The sequence below is a fragment of the Artemia sp. Qi Xiang Cuo genome, chromosome 16, assembly GCF_049724085.1.
Source record: "Artemia sp. Qi Xiang Cuo chromosome 16, ASM4972408v1, whole genome shotgun sequence".
Taxonomy (NCBI): Eukaryota; Metazoa; Arthropoda; class Branchiopoda; order Anostraca; family Artemiidae; genus Artemia; species Artemia sp. Qi Xiang Cuo.
The window spans coordinates 36,344,868-36,366,672 of record NC_142809.1 but is presented as its reverse complement, the minus strand read 5'-3'; the positions used below and the strand labels follow the sequence as shown (position 1 = coordinate 36,366,672).

General features: G+C 33.8%; 1 protein-coding gene across 1 annotated transcript in view; it reads left to right on the top strand.

Annotated features, from left to right (window-relative positions):
- Positions 1-1,810: 1,810 nt before the first annotated feature.
- Nasp (Nuclear autoantigenic sperm protein) overlaps positions 1,811-21,805 on the top strand; it is a 94,644-nt gene continuing 74,649 nt past the window's right edge. The window contains exon 1 of the mRNA XM_089102188.1: positions 1,811-1,898. Coding sequence (XP_088958314.1) covers positions 1,861-1,898 — 38 coding nt within the window. The 5' untranslated portion in view covers positions 1,811-1,860. The remainder of the gene's footprint in view (positions 1,899-21,805) is intronic.

Sequence of the window (21,805 nt, the reverse complement as noted above, 5' to 3'; positions counted from 1 at the left end):
AGTTTCAATAGCGGGACTTTTTTGTTCTTGTTAATTTAACGGCAAATGTTAAACAAGCGGCAAGAAGAATGAATTCGCACTCTTGAAAATACATCAGTATAAAATAACTATAAAGTATAAAATACTTGCTTTGAAGGCAGCTTGCACCAATGACTATTCATCTTGGAATCAGTTTCAATTGTAGGTCCCAAATTGGAGTCAGTGTTCCCCCTATGCGTGCCCCTTTACTTAAACTCCACCGTGGGAAATGAGTCGATCTATTTGTCAAGCAGAACTTATTCAAATAAATAAAAACCAAATCACCAATCATGAGATTCAGACAATTCTGGCTGAACAGATTTTGAAGTTTTACCCTAATCACAGGAAAATTTATTGAGATGGATTTGTTCAGGGTGTGAGAGCTGGAGCAGGAGTATGGATTCCATCACTGAACCTTAACCTTTTTTCACCCCTTCCTTTGGGATCTTCCATTTTGTCAGCTGAATTATGTGCTATTCGCTTGGCCCTATATGTTCTCATAAATTATAGCATTGAAGAGGAGATTATTCTTTGCCTTTTTGACTCGAAATCGGCAATACTGATGCTAAAAAAATCAATAGAATTGCCAATGATAAGGACCTATTCAACATTAGAAGATAGCTTCTGATCCTCCAGGCTAAAGGCAACCAGATTTATTTCAAACATGTTCCAAGCGATAAAGGTATCAAATATAATGATACTGCTTATTTACTGGCAGCCAAGGCTTCTTTATTAAGCCCAAGTCCTCTCTCTGACTTCAATTCACCTGATATTATTAGGCATAGATCTAGTGTTAATCACAGTAGATTGACTTTATCTCCTTTTGTTACTAGATTACACACAGTGCTATATTACCTTTTGAAATCAGGTGCCTTTCTTCTCGATAGTATGTTATTAAATTGGAAGCTACATAACTCTCCTCTATGCTGGGTCTACTTTGCAACTGATGAAACTATCCAGCATGTCCTATTTGATTATCAGCCACTGAGTGTGGAGACTATTTTCCTTAGGAATATTAGCCATAGCTAATATTCCAAATACCTACACTGCAATCCTGAATTCTAATCTGACTTGACGCGTGGATAGAAAGATTTTTAAGGCATCTTTTGATATTTTAAATAAGAGTCTAATTGATTAGTGTTTATTATTGGATAATGAAGTCATTAAAAAGAAGGAGGTTATTCATCATTTGTTTTGGAGAGTAAGAAAAGAGCAGGAGTGAGCGTGAAGAGCCGTATTGGTACCGACCGGTCAATAGGTCTCAAACTGCTGAGGAAAGGTGACTCTAGTACCCGCACTTCCCACAACCCATCAATAGAGTTAAGAAGTTTAATTGGGATGATTGGCTTGTTTTAACCGATATGAAGACTTGGTTACAGATGAGGACAAGGGATTTGTAATATCTGATTATACTTTTTGGAGAGTCATAGGGGTGAAAGGACTTATGGGTAGTTCATTTACCCCGCTATAAATTTTTGGGACTGGAACTGGGCTACATATATGTCAATTAAGGGGCGGGCAAAGCGAAATACGCTATGATGTGACTAAGTATTTTAAAATGTTATAAAAATATACTGTTTCCATTAGATATGTTCAAACACAAGAACGTCACCATGTTTCTTGTCTGTGCTGTCAGATTATGGACTTAAGTCCAAATCTATCATCAGATTATAAATAGAAATCAATTTTTGATGATCACATTCTGTATTTGAGAATCCAGCATGTCAATAAGAAAGGACTAAAAAGAGAATCGCACAAAACGCAATCCTATCGCGGGAAATATTTAAGTTTCCAAAAATTTACCCCAATCTGCCAATCACCTTTAATCAGTTTTGTTTGGAAATGGAGGGAACATCAAATGTCCAGGAAAAAACTGAATGGTAACATTAATATTGCTGACATTATTTTCTAGGGACCTGTTTGCTCTCTTCAATAACCTTCAGTTTGTCCTCCATTTCTTTACTTGAAGGGTAGATTAGGGTAAAAAACCAGTATCCAATTGAGCAAAATTATGTAAAACTAATGCCCTCACACCTTGTTACCAAAGAGGAATTGAGAAGAATTGTATATATCAATGAACAGCTAAAAATCTAAGCTATGCATCAATATGGTAATTATTAAAATTATTTAAGATCAAACACTTGAAATTGTTAGTTTATTCACTTACCTACAAGGACCTCTTTTTGGAAATACCTATTATCCTATTCTGACATATATACCCTTTAAGTGTTTCAGTTTTATTCACATATTAACAGAGATCTGAGTTTCTCTTGATTTTAAAAATTTAACTTTTATTGCTTGATATTTAGCCTATTCTAGGCTATAGCCTAAATCACAAATATTACATAGGCCCTATAGTTATTTTTTTTAATTGCTTGTCAAAACAGAGACCACATTTTTAATTTATGCTGACAAATTATTGGTAGAGATTTCACCAAGAAGGTGGGGCTCTTGTAACTAACCTCTCTTTACATCATGCTGTAGTAATATAGGGTTGGTCCAAAAATCCATCTCTATTATTCCTGAATGCCAAAGAAAAGTGGTATTTCCTAAAAAGAGGTATTTTACCCTAGGCCTAGTTATTTGATTTTGATTTCAAATATAAAACAGTTCAACATAAGGTCTATAGTAAAATTCTAGTTTAGCTACTTTTTGCTATCTTTGAAAGGGGTTAGGTTAGGCAAATGAAACTTTTAGTAATGAATCCAGGGCCAAAAACAAGGAAACTGAAACTTTCAGGGATGGATCTACATGCTAAGGTATGTCCCGGGAAGGTACTTTGAAGTACCTACCTCCGCTCCTCCCCCCCTCTATATAATGGTAAATTACTGCACATTACTAGTTGCTTTAGCTCACATTTCATCCTATATTACTATCATAATTATAAATCACTGCTTACCTTACACAACTTAAGCTTTTCACCTTGTTCATTAAAATATATTCCAAAATCCTATTTTCATTTAACAATCCATTTAACTTATTTACTATCTAGCTGACAATCCTTATGGAACCCATTTTTGATGTCACAACTTTGCTTATCATAACCCCTTTAACAGTAGCATGCAGGTGCCATGGGGTAGAAGTCAACTCTGTGTTGATAAGCTGTTTAAACTTTATTAATTAGGGAAAGGATTTGACAAGAGATAGACCAGAAAAAAAATCAAATTGTTTTTAGAGGACAAATAATGTTATGAGAAGATGTTTTTATTTTTATAGGTCCATGCACTCATGAAGGGAAGAGGTTTTTAAAATCCCCCTTCCCCCCAAACTCAAAATTTTCTAAAATTCTACTTTAGAAGCTTTTTAAATATTTCTAAAGCACTAATTGATAGAGGGCTACAAAAATCAGAATTGACTTTAGAAGACAAGTTATTTCATGGGAAGATGTTTTTGAAATCCCCCCTCCCCAAAACTCAAAAATTTCTAAAATTCTACTTAAGAAGCTTTTTAAATATTTCTAAAGAACTAATAGATAGAGCACTACAAATATCAGAATCAACTTCAGAGGACAAATTATGTTTGGGAAGATGTTTTTGAAATCTCCCTTCCCCCCAAACTCAAAATTTTACTTTAGAAGCTTTTTTAAATATATCTAAAGCACTAAGACATAGAGTGCTAAAAACATCATGATCAACTTTCAGAGGACAAATTATGTCATGGGAAGATGTTTTTGAAATCTATCTTTGCCCCATACTAAAAATTTTCCAAAATTTTCTAAAGTGCTAAGACATAGAGCACTACAAACATCAGAATCAACTTTAGAGGACAAGTTATGTCATGGGAAGATGTTTTTGAAACCCCCTTCCCCCCAAACTCAAAATTTTCTAAAATTCTACTCTAGAACCTTTTTAAATATTTCCAAAGCACTAATAGATAGCGCGGTAAAAACATCAGAATCGACATTAGAGGCCAAATTAATTCTACAATAATTCCCCCTTCCCCCCAAACTCAAAACTTTTTCGAAATCCCCCTTTGCCCCAAACTCAAAATTTTCCAAAATTCTACTTTAGAAGCTTTTTTAAATATTTCTAAAGCGCTAAGACATAGAGCGCTACAAACATCAGAATCGACTTTAGAGGACAAGTTAAGTCATGGGAATGTGTTATTGAAATTGCCCTTCCCCCAAACTCAAAATTTTACTTTAGAAGTTTTTTTAAATATTTCTAAAGCGCTAAGACATAGAGCACTACAAACATCAGAATCAACTTTAGAGGACAATTTATGTTATGGGAAGATATTTATGAAATTCCCTTTCCTCCCAAACTCAAAATTTTCAAAAATTCTACTTTTGAAGCTTTTTTAAATATTTCTAAAGCGCTAAGACATAGAGTGCTACAAACATCAGAATCAACTTCAGAGGATAATTTATGTCACGAGAAGATGTTTTTGAAATCCCCCCTTGCTCAAAATTTTCCAAAATTCTACTTTAGAAGCTTTTTTAAATATTTGTAAAGCACTAAGACATAGAGCGTTAAAAACATCAGAATCAAATTAAGAGGACAATTTATATCATGGGAAGATGTTTTTTAAATCCCCCTTCCCCCCCAACTCAACATTTTTTAAGATTCTAATCTCGTAGCACTTTGAATATTTCCAAAGCACTAACAGATAGCGCGCTAAAAACATCAGAATCGCCGTAAGTGGCCAAATCAATTCTACAATAATTTCCCCGTGCCCCCACCCTCAAAATTTTTTTGAAATCCCCCATCGCCCCAAACTCAAAATTTTCCAAAATTCCACTTTAGAAGACTTTTTAACTATTTGTAAAGCGCTAAGACATAGAGTGCTACAAACATCAGAATCAACTTTAGAGGACAAGTTATGTCATGGGAAGATGTTTTTGAAATTGCCCTTCCCCCCAAACTCAAATTTTTCCAAAATATTACTTTAGAAGCTTTTTTAAATATTTCTAAAGCGCTAAGACATAGAGCACAACAAACATCAGAATCAACTTTAGAGGACAAATTATGTTGCGGGAAGATGTTCTTGAAGTCCCCCTTCCCCCCCCCAAACTCAAAATTTTCCAAAATTCTACTTTAGAAGCTTTTTAAATATTTCTAAAGCGCTAAGACATAGAGCACTACAAGCATCAGAATCAACTTTAGAGGACAAGTTATGTCATGGGAAGATGTTTTTGAAATCCCCCTTCCCCCCAAACTCAAAATTTTCAAAAATTCTACTTTAGAAGCTTTTTAAATATTTCTAAAGCACTAATAGATAGAGTGCTACAAACATCAGACTTGAATTTAGAAGACACATTATATATCACGGGAAGATGTTTATAAAATCCCCCTTCCCCCCAAACTCAAAATTTTCTAAGATTCTACTTTAGAAGCTTTTTAAATATTTCAAAAGCACTAATTGATAGAGTGCTACATACATCAGAATCGACTTAATAGGACAAGTTATGTCATGGGTAGATGTTTTTTAAATCCCCCTTCCCCCCAAATTCAAAATTTTCTAAAATTCTACTCTAGAAGCTTTTTAAATATTTCCAAGCACTAACAGACAGCGCACTAAAAAAATCAGAATCGAATTTAGAGGCCAATTTAATTCTACAATAATTCCCCCTTCCCCCAAACTCAAAATTTTTTTGAAATTCCCCTTTGCCCCAAACTCAATATTTTCCAAAATTCTACTTTAGAAGCTTTTTTAAATATTCTAAAGCGCTAAGACGTGAGCGCTACAAACATCAGAATCAACTTTAGAGGACAAGTTATGTCATGGGAATATTCTTTTGAAATCCCCCTTCCCCCCAAACTCAAAATTTTCCAAAATTTTATTTTAGAAGCTTTTTTTAATATTTCTAAAGTTCTAAGAAATAGAGCATTACAAACATCAGAATCCGCTTTAGAGGACAAATTATGTTATGGAAAGATTTTTTTGAAATCCTCCTTCCCCCAAACTCAAAATTTTCCAAAATTCTACTTTAGAAGCTTTTTAAATATTTCTAAAGTGCTAAGACATAGAGCACTACAAACATCAGAATCAACTTAAGAGGACAAGTTATGTCATGGGAACGTGTTTTTGAAATCGCCCGCCCCCCCAAACTCGAAGTTTTCTAAAATTTTACTTTAGAAGCTATTTTAAATATATCTAAAGCGCTAAGACATAGAGCGCTACAAACAGCACAATCAACTTTAGAGGAAAAAACATGTTATGGGAATATGTTTTTGAAATTCTCCTTCACCCTAAACTAAAAATTTTCAATAATTTTATTTCAAAAGCTGTTTTAAATATTTGTAAAGGGCTAAGACATAGAGTGCTACAAACATCAGACTCAACTTTAGAGGACAATTTATGTCATGGGAAGATGTTTTTGAAATCCCCCTTTGCTCAAAATTTTCCAAAATTTTACTTTAGAAGCTTTTTTAAATATTTCTAAAGCACTAAGACATAAAGCGTTACAAATATCAGAATCAACTTTAGATGACAAATTATTTTTTGGTAAGAAGTATTTGAAATGCCCCGTACTCCCAAACTCAAAATTTTCCAAAATTCTACTCTAGAAGCTTTTTAAGTATTTCCGAAGCATTAACAAATAGCGCGCTAAATACATCAGAATTGACTTTAGAGGCCAAATTAATTCTACAATAATTCCCCCTACCCCCCAAACTCAAAATTTTTTTTGAAATCCCCCTTTGCCCCAAACTCCAAATTTTCCAAAATTCTACTTTAGAAGCTTTTTTAAATATTTCTAGAGTGCTACAAACATCAGAATCAACTTTAGAGGACAAGTTATGTCATGGGAATATGTTTTTGAAATTGCCCTTCCCCCCAAACTCAAAATTTTCCGAAATATTACTTTAGAAGCTTTTTTAAATATTTCTAAAGCGATAAGACATAGAGCACTACAAACATCAGAATCAACTTTAGAGGACAAATTATGTTACGGGAAGATGTTCTTGAAGTCCCCCTTCCCCCCAAACTCAAAATTTTCCAAAATTCTACTTTAGAAGCTCTTTTAGATATTTGTAAAGCGCTAAGACATAGAGCACTACAAACATCATAATCAACTTTAGAGGCCAATTTATGGCATAAGAAGATGTTTTTGAAATCCCTCTTTGCCCCAAACTTGAAATTTTCCAAAATTCTACTTTAGAAGCTTTTTAAATATTCCTAAAGCACTAAGACATAGAGTACTAGAACCATCATAATCGTCTTGAGAGGACAAGTTATGCTATTTGGCGATGTTCTTGAAATTCCCATTACCCCCAAACTAAAAATTTACAAAAGTTCTTCTTAATCTTTTTTTTAATATGTCCTAAAGCACGTTGAGGTACATGGATTAGAAAATCATAATCAACTTAAGAGGACACATTATATCATAGGAAGAGGTTTTTAAAATCCCCCTTCCCCCCAAACTCAAAATTTTCCAAAATTCTACTTTAGAAGCTTTTTAAAATATATCTAAAGCGCTAAGACATAGAGTGCTACAAACATCAGAATCAACTTTAGAGGACAATTTATGTCATGGGAAGATGTTTTTGAAATCCCCCTTTGCTCAAAATTTTCCAAAATTCTACTTTAGAAGCTTTTTTAAATATTTGTAAAGCACTAAGACATAGAGCGTTAAAATCATCAGAATCAAATTAAGAGGACAAGTTTTTTAAGGGGAAGATGTTTTTTAAATCCCCCTTCCCCCCAAACTCAAAATTTTCGAAAATTCTACTGTAGAAGCTTTTTAAATATTTCCAAAGCACTAACAGATAGCGTGCTAAAAACATCAGAATTGACTTTAGAGGCCAAATTAATTCTACAATAATTCCCCCGTCCCCCCAAACTCAACATTTTTTTTGAAATCCCCCTTCGCCCCACACTCAAAATGTTTCAAAATTCTACTTTAGAATCTTTTTTAAATATTTCTAAAGTGCTAATACATAGAGAGCTCCAAACATCAGAATCAACTTTAGAGGACAATTTATGTCATGGGAAGATGTTTTTGAAATTGCCCTTCCCCCCAAACTCAAATTTTTCCAAAATATTACTTTAGAAGCTTTTTTAAATATATCTAAAGCGCTAAGACATAGAGCACTACAAACATCAGAATCAACTTTAGAGGACAAATTATGTTACGGGAAGATGTTCTTGAAGTCCCCCTTCCCCCCCAAACTCAAAATTTTAAAAAATTATAATTTTTAAGCTTTTTATATATTTCTAAAGCACTAAGAAATAGTGCACTACAACCATCAGAATCAACTGTAGAGGACAAGTTATGTCATGGGAAGATGTTTTTGAAATCCCCCTTCCCCCCAAACTCAAAATTTTCAAAAATTCTACTTTAGAAGCTTTTAAATATTTCTAAAGCTCTAATAGATAGAGTGCTAAAAGCATCAGAATCGACTTCAGAGGACACATTATATCGCGGGAAGAGGTTTTTAAAATCCCCCTTCCCCCCAAACTCAAAATTTTCTAAAATTCTACTTTATAAGCTTTTTAAATATTTCTAAAGCACTAATAGATAGAGTGCTACAAACATCAGACTCGAATTTAGAAGACCAGCTATATCACGGGGAGATTCTTTTTAAATCCCTCTTCATCCAAAATTCAAAATTTTCTAAAATCCTGATCTTTATGATTTTTCAATATTTTAAAAGCACTCGTAGATAGTGTGCTACAAACATCAGAATCAACTTTAGAGGCCAAATTAATTCTAAAATAATTCCCCCTGCCCACAAACTCAAAATTTTTTTGAAATTCCCCTTTGCCCCAAACTCAATATTTTCCAAAATTCTACTTTAGAAGCTTTTTTAAATATTTCTAAAGAGCTAAGACGTGAGCGCTACAAACATCAGAATCAACTTTAGAGGACAAGTTATGTCATGGGTATTTGCTTTTGAAATCACCCTTCCCCCCAAACTCAAAATTTTCCAAAATTTTACTTTAGAAGCTTTTTTTAATATTTCTAAAGCGCTAAGACATAGAGCGCTACAAACATCAGAATCAAATTTAGAGGACAAATTATGTTATGGGAAGATGTTCTTGAAATCCCCCTTCCCCCAAACTCAAAATTTTCCAAAATTCTACTTTAGAAGCTTTTTTAAATATTTATAAAGTGCTAAGACATAGAGCACTACAAACATCAGAATCAACTTTAGAGGACAAGTTATGTCATGGGAACGTGTTTTTGAAATCCCCCTTCCCCCCAAACTCAAAATTTTTCAAAATTTTACTTTAAAAGCTTTTTAAAATATTTCTAAAGAGCTAAGACATAGAGCTCTACAAACATCAGAATCAACTTTAGAGGACAATTTATGTCATGGGAATTTGTTCTTGAAATCCCCCCTCCCCCAAAACTCAAAATTTTCCAAAATTCTAATTTATAAGCTTTTTTAAATATTTCTAAAGCGCTAAGACATAGAGTGCTACAAACATCAGAATCAACTTTAGAGGACAATTTATGTCATGGGAAGATGTTTTTGAAATCCCCCTTTGCTCAAAATTTTCCAAAATTCTACTTTAGAAGCTTTTTTAAATATTTGTAAAGCACTAAGACATAGAGAGCTACAAACATCAGAATCAACTTAAGAGGACAATTTATGTCTTGGGAAGATGTTTTTGAAATCCCCCTTCCCCCCAAACTCAAAATTTTCTAAAATTCTACTCCAGAAGCTCTTTAAATATTTCCAAAGCACTAACAGATAGCGTGCTAAAAACATCAGAATTGACTTTAGAGGCCAAATTAATTCTTCAATAATTCCCCCTTCCCCCCAACTCAAAATTTTTTTGAAATCCCCCTTTGCCCCAAACTCAAAATTTTCCAAAATTCTACTTTAGAAGCTTTTTAAATATTTCTAAAGCGCTAAGACATAGAGTGCTACAAACATCAGAATCAACTTTAGAGGACAAGTTATGTCATGGGAATATGTTTTTGAAATTGCCCTTCCCCCCAAACTCAAAATTTTCCGAAATATTACTTTAGAAGCTTTTTAAATATTTCTAAAGCGATAAGACATAGAGCACTACAAACATCAGAATCAACTTTAGAGGACAAATTATGTTACGGGAAGATGTTCTTGAAGTCCCCCTTCCCCCCAAACTCAAAATTTTCCAAAATTCTACTTTAGAAGCTCTTTTAGATATTTGTAAAGCGCTAAGACATAGAGCACTACAAACATCATAATCAACTTTAGAGGCCAATTTATGTCATAAGAAGATGTTTTTGAAATCCCTCTTTGCCCCAAACTTGAAATTTTCCAAAATTCTACTTTAGAAGCTTTTTAAATATTTCTAAAGCACTAAGACATAGAGCGCTACAAACATCAGAATCAACTTTGGAGGACAAGTTATGTTATGGGAAGATGTTTTTGAAATCCCCCTTCCCCCCAAACTCAAAATTTTCAAAAATTCTAATTTAGAATCTTTTAAAATATTTCTAAAGCACTAATAGATAGAGTGCTAAAAGCATCAGAATCTACTTCAGAGGACACATTATTTCATGGGAAGATGTTTTTAAAATCCCCCTTCCCCCCAAACTCAAAAATTTCCAAAATTCTACTTTAGAAGCTTTTTTAAATATTTCTAAAGCGCTAAGACATAGAGTGCTACAAACATCAGAATCAACTTTAGAGGACAATTTATGTCATGGGAAGATGTTTTTGAAATCCCCCTTTGCTCCAAATTTTCCAAAATTCTACTTTAGAAGCTTTTTAAATATTTGTAAAGCACTAAGACATAGAGAGTTACAAACATCAGAATCAATTTAAGAGGACAATTTATATCAAGGGAAGATGTTTTTTAAATCCCCCTTCCCCCCCATCTCAAAATTTTCTAAAATTCTACTCTCGAAGCTTTTTAATTATTTCCAAAGCACTAACAGCAAGCGGGCGCAAAACATCAGAATTGACTTTAGAGGCCAAATCAATTCTACAATAATTCCCCCTTCCCCCCCAACTCAAAATTTTTTTTGAAATCCCCCTTTGGCCCAAACTCAAAATTTTCCCTAAATTCTACTTTAGAAGCTTTTTTAAATATTTCTAAAGCGCTAAGACATAGAGTGCTACAAACATCAGAATCAACTTTAGAGGACAAGTTATGTCATGGGAATATGTTTTTGAAATTGCCCTTCCCCCCAAACTCAAATTTTTCCAAAATATTACTTTAGAAGCTTTTTTAAATATATCTAAAGCGCTAAGACATAGAGCACTACAAACATCAGAATCAACTTTAGAGGACAAATTATGTTATGGGAAGATGTTCTTGAAGTCCCCCTTCCCCCCAAACTCAAAATTTTACAAAATTCTAATTTTTAAGCTTTTTTAAGTATTTCTAAAGCACTAAGACATAGAGCAGTATAAACATCAGAATCAACTTTAGAGGACAAGTTCTGTCATGGGGAGATGCTTTTTAAATCCCCCTTCCCCCCAAACTCAAAATTTTCAAAAATTCTACTTTAGAATCTTTTAAAATATTTCTAAAGAACTAATAGATACAGTGCTAAAAGCATAAGGCTCGACTTTAGAGGACACGTTTTTTCATAGAAATAGGTTTTTTAAATCCCCCTTCCCCCCAAACTCAAAATTTTCTCAAATTCTACTTTAGAAGCTTTTTAAATATTTCTAAAGCACTAATTGATAGAGCGCAACAAACATCAGAATCTACTTTAGAGGACAAGCTATGTCATGGGTAGATGTTCTTGAAATCCCCCTTCCCCCAAAACTCAAAATTTTCTAAAATTCTACTTTAGAAGCTTTTTAAATATTTCCAAGCACTAACAGATCGCGCACTAAAAACATCAGAATCGACTTTAGAGGCCAAATTACTTCTACAATAATTCCCCCTTCCCCCCAACTCAAAATTTTTTTGAAATTCCCCTTTGCCCCAAACTCAAAATTTTCCAAAATTCTACTTTAGAAGCTTTTAAAATATTTCTAAAGCTCTAATAGATAGAGTGCTAAAAGCATCAGAATCGACTTCAGAGGACACATTATATCACGGGAAGAGGTTTTTAAAATCCCCCTTCCCCCAAACTCAAAATTTTCTAAAATTCTACTTTAGAAGCTTTTTAAATATTTCTAAAGCACTAATTGATACAGGGCTACAATCATCAGAATCAACTTTAGAGGACAAGTTATGTCATGGGTAGATGTTTTTGAAATCCCCCTTCCCCCAAAACTCAAAATTTTCTAAAATTCTACTCTAGAAGCTTTTTAAATATTTCCAAAGCACTAATAAATCGCACACTAAAAACATCAGAATAGACTTTAGAGGCCAAATTACTACTACAATAATTCCCCCTGCCCCCAAACTCAAAATTTTTTTGAAATTCCCCTTTGCCCCAAACTCAATATTTTCCAAAATTCTACTTTAGAAGCTTTTTTAAATATTTCTAAAGCGCTAAGACGTGAGCGCTACAAACATCAGAATCAACTTTAGATGACAAGTTATGTCATGGGAATGTGCTTTTGAAATCACCCTTCCCCCCAAACTCAAAATTTTCCAAAATTTTACTTTAGAAGCTTTTTTAAATATTTCTAAAGCGCTAAGACATAGAGCGCTACAAACATCAGAATCAAATTTAGAGTACAGATTATGTTATGGGAAGATGTTCTTGAAATCCCCCTTCCCCTAAACTCAAAATTTTCCAAAATTCTACTTTAGAAGCTTTTTTAAATATTTCTAAAGCGCTAAGACACAGAGCACTACAAACATCAGAATCAACTTAAGAGGACAAGTTATGTCATGGGAACGTGTTTTTGAAATCGCCCTTCCCCCCAAACTCAAAAATTTCCAAAGTTTTACTTTAGAAGCCTTTTTTAAATATTTCTAAAGCGCTAAGACATAGAGCACTACAAACATCAGAATCAACTTTAGAGGACAAATTATGTTATGGGAATATGTTCTTGAAATCCCCCATCCCCCCAAACTCAAAATTTTCCAAAATTCTACTTTAGAAGCTTTTTTAAATGTTTCTAAAGGGCTAAGACATAGAGTGCTACAAACATCAGAATCAACTTTAGAGGACAATTTATGTCATGGGAAGATGTTTTTGAAATCCCCCTTTGCTCAAAATTTTCCAAAATTCTACTTTAGAAGCTTTTTAAATATTTGTAAAGCACTAAGACATAGAGCGCTACAAACATCAGAATCAACTTAAGAGGACAATTTATGTCTTGGGAAGATGTTTTTGAAATCCCCCTTCCCCCCAACCTCAAAATTTTCTCAAATTCTACTCCAGAAGCTCTTTAAATATTTCCAAAGCACTAACAGATAGCGTGCTAAAAACATCAGAATTGACTTTAGAGGCCAAATCAATTCTACAATAATTCCCCCTTCCCCCCCCAACTCAATTTTTTTTTTGAAATCCCCCTTTGCCCCAAACTCAAAATTTTCCAAAATTCTACTTTAGAAGTTTTTTTAAATATCTCTAAAGCGCTAAGACATAGAGTGCTACAAACATCAGAATCAACTTTAGAGGACAAGTTATGTCATGGGAATATGTTTTTGAAATTGCCCTTCCCCCCAAACTCAAAATTTTCCGAAATATTACTTTAGAAGCTTTTTTAAATATTTCTAAAGAGATAAGACATAGAGCACTACAAACATCAGAATCAACTTTAGAGGACAAATTATGTTACGGGAAGATGTTCTTGAAGTCCCCCTTCCCCCCAAACTCAAAATTTTCCAAAATTCTACTTTAGAAGCTCTTTTAGATATTTGTAAAGCGCTAAGACATAGAGCACTACAAACATCATAATCAACTTTAGAGGCCAATTTATGTCATAAGAAGATGTTTTTGAAATCCCTCTTTGCCCCAAACTTGAAATTTTCCAAAATTCTACTTTAGAAGCTTTTTAAATATTTCTAAAGCACTAAGACATAGAGCGCTACAAACATCAGAATCAACTTTAGAGGACAATTTATGTCATGGGAAGATGTTTTTGAAATCCCCCTTCCCCCCAAACTCAAAATTTTCAAAAATTCTACTTTAGAAGCTTTTAAAATATTTATAAAGCACTAATATATAGATTGCTAAAAACATAACAATCGACATCAGAGGACACATTATATCACGGGAAGAGGTTTTTAAAATCCCCCTTCCCCCCAAACTCAAAATTTTCAAAAATTCTACTTTAGAAGCTTTTTAAAATATATCTAAAGCGCTTAGACATAGAGTGCTAAAAACATCAGAATCAACTTTAGAGGACAATTTATGTCATGGGAAGATGTTTTTGAAATCCCCCTTTGCTCAAAATTTTCCAAAATTCTACTTTAGAAGCTTTTTTAAATATTTGTAAAGCACTAAGACATAGAGCGTTACAAACATCAGAATCAAGTTAAGAGGACAATTTATATCATGGGAAGATGTTTTTTAAATCCCCCTTCCCCCCAAACTCAAAATTTTCGAAAATTCTACTCTCGAAGCTTTTTGAATATTTACAAAGCACTAACAGATAGCGGGCGAAAAACATCAGAATTGACTTTAGAGGCCAAATCAATTCTCCACTAATTCCCCCTTCCCCCCCAACTCAACATTTTTTTGAAATCCCCCTTTGCCCCAAACTCAAAATTTTCCAAAATTCTAATTTAGAAGGTTTTTTAAATATTTCTAAAGCGCTAAGACATAGAGTGCTACAAACATCAGAATCAACTTTAGAGGACAAGTTATGTCATGGGAATATGTTTTTGAAATTGCCCTTCCCCCAAACTCAAATTTTTCCAAAATATTACTTTAGAAGCTTTTTTAAATATATCTAAAGCGCTAAGACATAGAGCACTACAAACATCAGAATCAACTTTAGAGGACAAATTATGTTACGGGAAGATGTTCTTGAAGTCCCCCTTCCCCCCCAAACTCAAAATTTTCCAAAATTATACTTTAGAAGCTTTTTTAATATTTCTAAAGCACTAAGACATAGAGCGCAACAAACATCAGAATCGACTTTAGAGGACAAGTTATGTTATGGGAAGATGTTTTTGAAATCCCCCTTCCCCCCCAAACTCAAAATTTTCAAAAATTCTAATTTAGAAGCTTTTAAAATATTTTTAAAGCACTAATAGATAGAGTACTAAAAGCATCAGAATCGACTTCAGAGGACACGTTATATCACGGGAAGATGTTTATAAAATCCCCCTTCCCCCCAAACTCAAAATTTTCTAAGATTCTACTATAGAAGCTTTTTAAATATTTCTAAAGCTCTAATTGATAGAGTTCTACAAACATCAGAATCAACTTTATAGGACAAGTGATTTCATGGGGAGATGTTTTTGAAATCCCCCTTCCCCCCAAAGTCAAAATTTTCTAAAATTCTACTCTAGAAGCTTTTTAAATATTTCCAAAGCACTAACAGACAGCGCGCTAAAAACATCAGAATCGAATTTAGAGGCCAAATTACTTCTACAATAATTCCCCCTTCCCCCAAACTCAAAATTTTTTTGAAATTCCCCTTTGCCCCAAACTCAATATTTTCCAAAATTCTACTTTAGAAGCTTTTTTAAATATTTCTAAAGCGCTAAGACGTGAGCGCTACAAACATCAGAATCAACTTTAGAGGACAAGTTATGTCATGGGAATGTGTTTTTGAAATCCCCCTTCCCCCCAAACTCAAAATTTTCCAAAATTTTACTTTAGAAGCTTTTTTTAATATTTCTAAAGTGCAAAGACATAGAGCTATGCAAACATCAGATTCAGCTTGAGAGGACAATTCATGTTATGGTACGATTTCTTTGAAATCCTCCTTCCCCCAAACACAAAATTTTCCAAAATTATACTTTAGAAGCTTTTTTAAATATTTCTAAAGCGCTAAGATATAGAGCACTACAAACCTCAGAATCAACTTTAGAGGACAATTTAAGTCATGGTAACGTGCTATTGAAATTGCCCTTCCCCCCAAACTCAAAATTTTCCAAAATTTTACTTTAGAAGCTTTTTTAAATATTTCTAAAGCGCTAAGACATAGAGCACTACAAACATCAGAATCAACTTTAGAGGACAAATTATGTTATGGGAATATGTTCTTGAAATCCCCCATCCCCCAAACTCAAAATTTTCCAAAATTCTACTTTAGAAGCTTTTTTAAATATTTCTAAAGGGCTAAGACATAGAGTGCTACAAACATCAGAATCAACTTTAGAGGACAATTTATGTCATGGGAAGATGTTTTTGAAATCCCCCTTTGCTCAAAATTTTCCAAAATTCTACTTTAGAAGCTTTTTTAAATATTTGTAAAGCACTAAGACATAGAGAGCTACAAACATCAGAATCAACTTAAGAGGACAATTTATGTCTTGGGAAGATGTTTTTGAACTCCCCCGTCCCCCCCAACTCAAAATTTTCTAAAATTCTACTCCAGAAGCTCTTTAAATATTTCCAAAGCACTAACAGATAGCGTGCTAAAAACATCAGAATTGACTTTAGAGGCCAAATCAATTCTACAATAATTCCCCCTTCCCCCCAAACTCAAAATTTTTTTTGAAATACCCCTTTGTCCAAAACTCAAAATTTTAAATAATTCCACTTTAGAAGCCTTTTTATATATTTGTAAATTACTAAAACAAAGAGCGCTACAAACATCAGAATCGACTTAAGAGGACAATTTATGTCATGGGAAGATGTTTTTGAATTTGCCCTTCCCCCCAAACTCAAAATTTTCCGAAATATTACTTTAGAAGCTTTTTTAAATATTTCTAAAGCGATAAGACATAGAGCACTACAAACATCAGAATCAACTTTAGAGGACAAATTATGTTACGGGAAGATGTTCTTGAAGTCCCCCTTCCCCCCAAACTCAAAATTTTCCAAAATTCTACTTTAGAAGCTCTTTTAGATATAATAATAATAATAATAATTTATTTTTGACCCACTAACAATTATAAAAAAGTGGAGTAACAAAAGAAAATAAAAAAGTAAAGACATACAAAAACAAAACACATGCAAAATAATATCAATATAAAAAATACAAATCAAAACAATCGCTCAAGAGGATGAAAAGGACCCACCCGCTTGCAGGCCTCATGTTATAACTTGGCGTCCAACTTACTATATGACGTCAATATATCAGTTGCTATAAACATTCGAATAATCTTACGGTTTCTATACCAACGAGGCAAATACAAAATAAATTTACAATAACGAAAATACAAAACTCTAATATCCTGCATATCACTATTATTAAAAAATGGGCGCTAAGACATAATTAGCGCATTGTAAAGCGCTAAGACATAGAGCACTACAAACATCATAATCAACTTTAGAGGCCAATTTATGTCATAAGAAGATGTTTTTGAAATCCCTCTTTGCCCCAAACTTGAAATTTTCCAAAATTCTACTTTAGAAGCTTTTTAAATATTTCTAAAGCACTAAGACATAGAGCGCTACAAACATCAGAATCAACTTTAGAGGACAAGTTATGTCATGGGAAGATGTTTTTGAAATCCCCCTTCCCCCCAAACTCAAAATTTTCCAAAATTCTACTTAAGCAGCTTTTAAAATATTCCTAAAGCTCTAATAGATAGAGTGCTAAAAGCATCAGAATCGACTTCAGAGGACACGTTATATCACGGGAAGAGGTTTTTAAAATCCCCCTTCCCCCCAAACTCAAAATTTTCTATAATTCTACTTTAGAAGCTTTTTAAATATTTCTAAAGCACTAATTGATAGAGGGCTACAAACATCAGAATCAACTTTAGAGGACAAGTTATGTCATGGGGAGATGTTTTTGAAATCCCCCTTCCCCCCAAATTCAAAATTTTCTAAAATTCTACTCTAGAAGCTTTTTAAATATTTCCAAAGCACTAACAGACAGCGCGCTAAAAACATCAGAATCGAATTTAGGGGCCAAATTAATTCTACAATAATTCCCCCTTCCCCCAAACTCAAAATTTTTTTGAAATCCCACTTTGCCCTAAACTCAATATTTTCCAAAATTCTACTTTAGAAGCTTTTTTAAATATTCTAAAGCGCTAAGACGTGAGCGCTACAAACATCAGAATCAACTTTAGAGGACAAGTTATGTCATGGGAATGTGTTTTTGAAATCACCCTTCCCCCCAAACTCAAAATTTTCCAAAATTTTACTTTAGAAGCTTTTTTTAATATTTCTAAAGCGCTAAGACATAGAGCGCTACAAACATCAGAATCAACTTTAGAGGACAAATTATGTTATGGGAAGATGTTCTTGCAATCCCCCTTCCCCCAAACTGTCCCACGCTGTCCTATTACAGTTCCAGACTAGCTCAGGCTTCATGGTCTCCAACAGAGGGTATCCCTTTTGTTTCAGGTAAGTTTTATGATTCTCAAACCAACCTTCTATTCTCTCCCTTGTCACCTTAGAATGTCCGCCGTGCACACTTTCTACTGGTCACGGAGAAAGTTCCGGGTGTCGTTTCATGAAGTTATAGTACCATCTTTTAAATATAGAGGAAAATGAAAAAGTTAGTGATACCTTGGATGTGAAGGAAGATTTGTTTTGTGAAGAGGAATTAGCAACAGTACTAAAAGGATTAAATAATAATAATGCTCCAGGTACTGATACGGTGGTAAATGATTTTCTTAAATATGGTGGCTCTGAGGTTAGAAATAAGTTATTGAAGATTATGTATATGATTTTTCAAAAAGGGGAAGTACCTAACGATTTTAGGAAAACCTTAATTAAGCCACTTTATAAGAAAGGTGATAAAAGTGAGTGTGTTAATTATCGAGGCATTAGTCTGGTCTCTGTAGGTAACAAATTGCTTAGTAATATGATACTTTTTAGACTGAGAGATGCCGTAGACACAGTTTTAAGAGAAGAGCAGTGCGGTTTTAGAAAAGGTAGAGGATGTGTTGACCAAATTTTCACTCTTAGGTTAATAATTGAGAAGTGCTTAAGTTTTCAAACACCTTTGGTCCTCAGTTTTATAGATTTTGAGCAAGCGTTCGATTCTGTTGATAGAGGAGCTTTAGTAAAGGTTTTATCCTTGTATGGTATACCAGACAAATTCATTAAAGTGATTAGTGTTATGTATGAGAATAACACTGCTGCGGTTAAGGTAGGAAATGAGGTTAGCAGCTGGTTTTGTATTAAATCAGGAGTTAAGCAGGGTTGTGTTCTATCCCCCTTTATATGGATTATTTTGATGGACTTTGTTTTAAGGAGCACAGGAAAGGCAATGGGAGACCACGGAATCAAATGGGGAGGAAAAAGTCTCCTGGACTTGGATTATGCTGATGATTTAAGCATCCTAGATGAAAGTGTGAGCAAAATGAATGAAGTTTTAGAGGTTTTGCGAGTTCAGGGTGCTAGTATTGGTTTGAAAATTAATGTTAGGAAGACTAAGTCACTAAGGCTAGGAATAAGTGAAGATGAAAAGGTGACGTTCGGTAATGAAAAGATTAATAAGGTGGGAAGTTTCACTTACCTTTGTAGTATTATTAGTAAAGATGATGGGAGCAGTGAAGTTGTTAAATATAGAATAAGTCAAGGCTTAGGGTGTCTTTTCTCAGCTAAAAAAAAGTCTGCAAGACTAGGAAGATAAGTCTCCAAACCAATATTAGAATATTAGAAGATGCAGTGATGACAGTGGTCAAATATGGCTTTGAGGCATGGACGGTCCGAAAAGCGGACAAAGCTTTGCTCGATGTTTTCCAGAGAAATTGCTTAAGGATTGTTCTGGGTACCCGGCTGACTGACCGTATTTCAAACAATAGGCTATACGAAAAATGTGGTTCAATACCGCTTTCTAGGTCTATAATGAAAGAAAGGTTGAGGTGGTTAGGGCATGTCGTGCGTATGAAGGATGACAGATTGCCGAAGACTGTTCTTTTTGGCCAACCGTGTAGGGCTAAACAGAAAGCAGGTCGTCCTTGTCTGGGGTTGGAGGACGTCATAAAGAAAGATATAAAGGAAATGAGTACTTCGTTAGCAGGTGTAAAAAGAGAGGCTTTGAATAGATTGGGATGGAGGAGGAGCGTGCGCAGCTGTGTTGGCCTCAGGCGGCTTGGTGCTGCGATGAGTTGTTAGTAGTAGTAGTAGTAGTTTTATCTTTTGACCAGACTTTTTAAGGCAGGGTTTGGCCTTGTCAATAATATTGACTTTCACGCTAGGGCTCCATTTTTGGCAGTCAGAGCGAACTCGACGATTTTTTCCTGTTCTGATGCACTGAAATAAATCGGTCCCATATGAATATGTTTTCTGTTGCAAGAAGCGTCTCTTTGCATAGAAAGCACCCGTGTAGTGCGCAATGCACAGAAAGCACCCGTAAATTCGACAGCTATAGTTTTGTCAATGGATCCTGGAATTTAGACACCTATCATTTCTCATCTGTTTTACATGTTCAGTGAATTTTCGACAGTCACCTATATTTCGACAGGGCCTGTGGCTGTCTGTCGAAAATTTCGTCAAGGTTACTACGAAATATACCCAAAGGGTATAAATTCCTTGATAGAAGTCGGTATTTACGACTAAATGTGGCCGAAGGAACATTTATAGTCAGCATGGTATTCCACTACGTTGAACATGAATTTCGACGCTTGGAACCTAGTTTTTACAATTCAATTTTCGTCGCCATTTTCATTTAATTATATAATGAAAGCTAATGTTCATAGAAGATCAGATGTGTCTCGACAAATTGAGGCTTATCCCAACTTTTTTGTTTTTGCAATGGATAACTAAATGATGAAAGTTTGAACATCACATATCTGAAAAATTGTCAGGAGCTCCTTTTCTTGTCGAAAACAGGAAACACAAAAAATATAAATACGACAAAGGGGTCTATGGCCAGTAAATAAAAACGAAGAAAAAACAAAAACGAATATTTCGCCCGTATCTAACAAGCCGTCTTCAACTTAGAGTAAAAAAAACCAAACCAAAACTAAAAAATATACATAAAACTAAAATAGACTCACCTTAAAAATATAATATACAATTGCTTAAAATTTACAACAGGAAACTGTCTGAATTGAATATTCTTTTTTATTTGGGTGTAGTGGATATATTATGTCCAAGTTTCGCATTGCCGAAATATACTGACGGCTGCAAAAGATGGCAAAGTTATCACGTTTTGAAGGAAAATTTCGACAGTGGTTTCAAAGTTACACTGTCCAGTCGTTGATGCCTTTACCCTACCAGCTGAAAAATTATCCCTGCATGAAAAGAAGAACCAAACAGAAGGGATTCTCGAAAGATTTTTACCAATATATTCCAAAATACTGGTGAAATATATGGTGTAGAATATCTTTAAGATTTATTATCTTTTAATTCTTCTTTCTCTGTTTAGGGGGATGGGACCCCTCCCCCACTGCACAATTTCTATAAGAAAAAAACCTGTAACTAGTGGATTTAAATACTCGAATACTTCTCATTTCAATTTCATATATTGTTGAAACCTTTATTCTGCTTTTTCAGTCATGAAATATAAAAATCTTAGCAACATACTTGTATTTAGTTGGTAATAATTGAACAACTACTCCGATTGGCAATTTGATATTTTGCAAGTGCTAGAAGCTCACTCCAACGGAAAAGATATGATTTTTTTTAAATTTTGAAAAAGTACTCTTTTGAAAAATTTCTTAAAAAAAAACTTTTTGGGGCACCAAAAATTTCATATTTTCGAAGGTACTCATGTTGCATATCATAAAAAAGCTTATTTAAAAATCTTTCAGTTGACACAAATTTCATGCTCTATCTTAATTGGAAGCTGAGATATTCCTTTTTAAAGATAATATTGTTTACCAAATGTACGTTTTTTTTTTAACTTTATTATTTTATAACTTAAAAGATGCACAAAAGAAAAATCAAACTTGGCAAATAAACTAATTTCATAGCCTATAATAAGTTTCTAAAATTTCATTTTGGTCTGCAAAGGTCGCG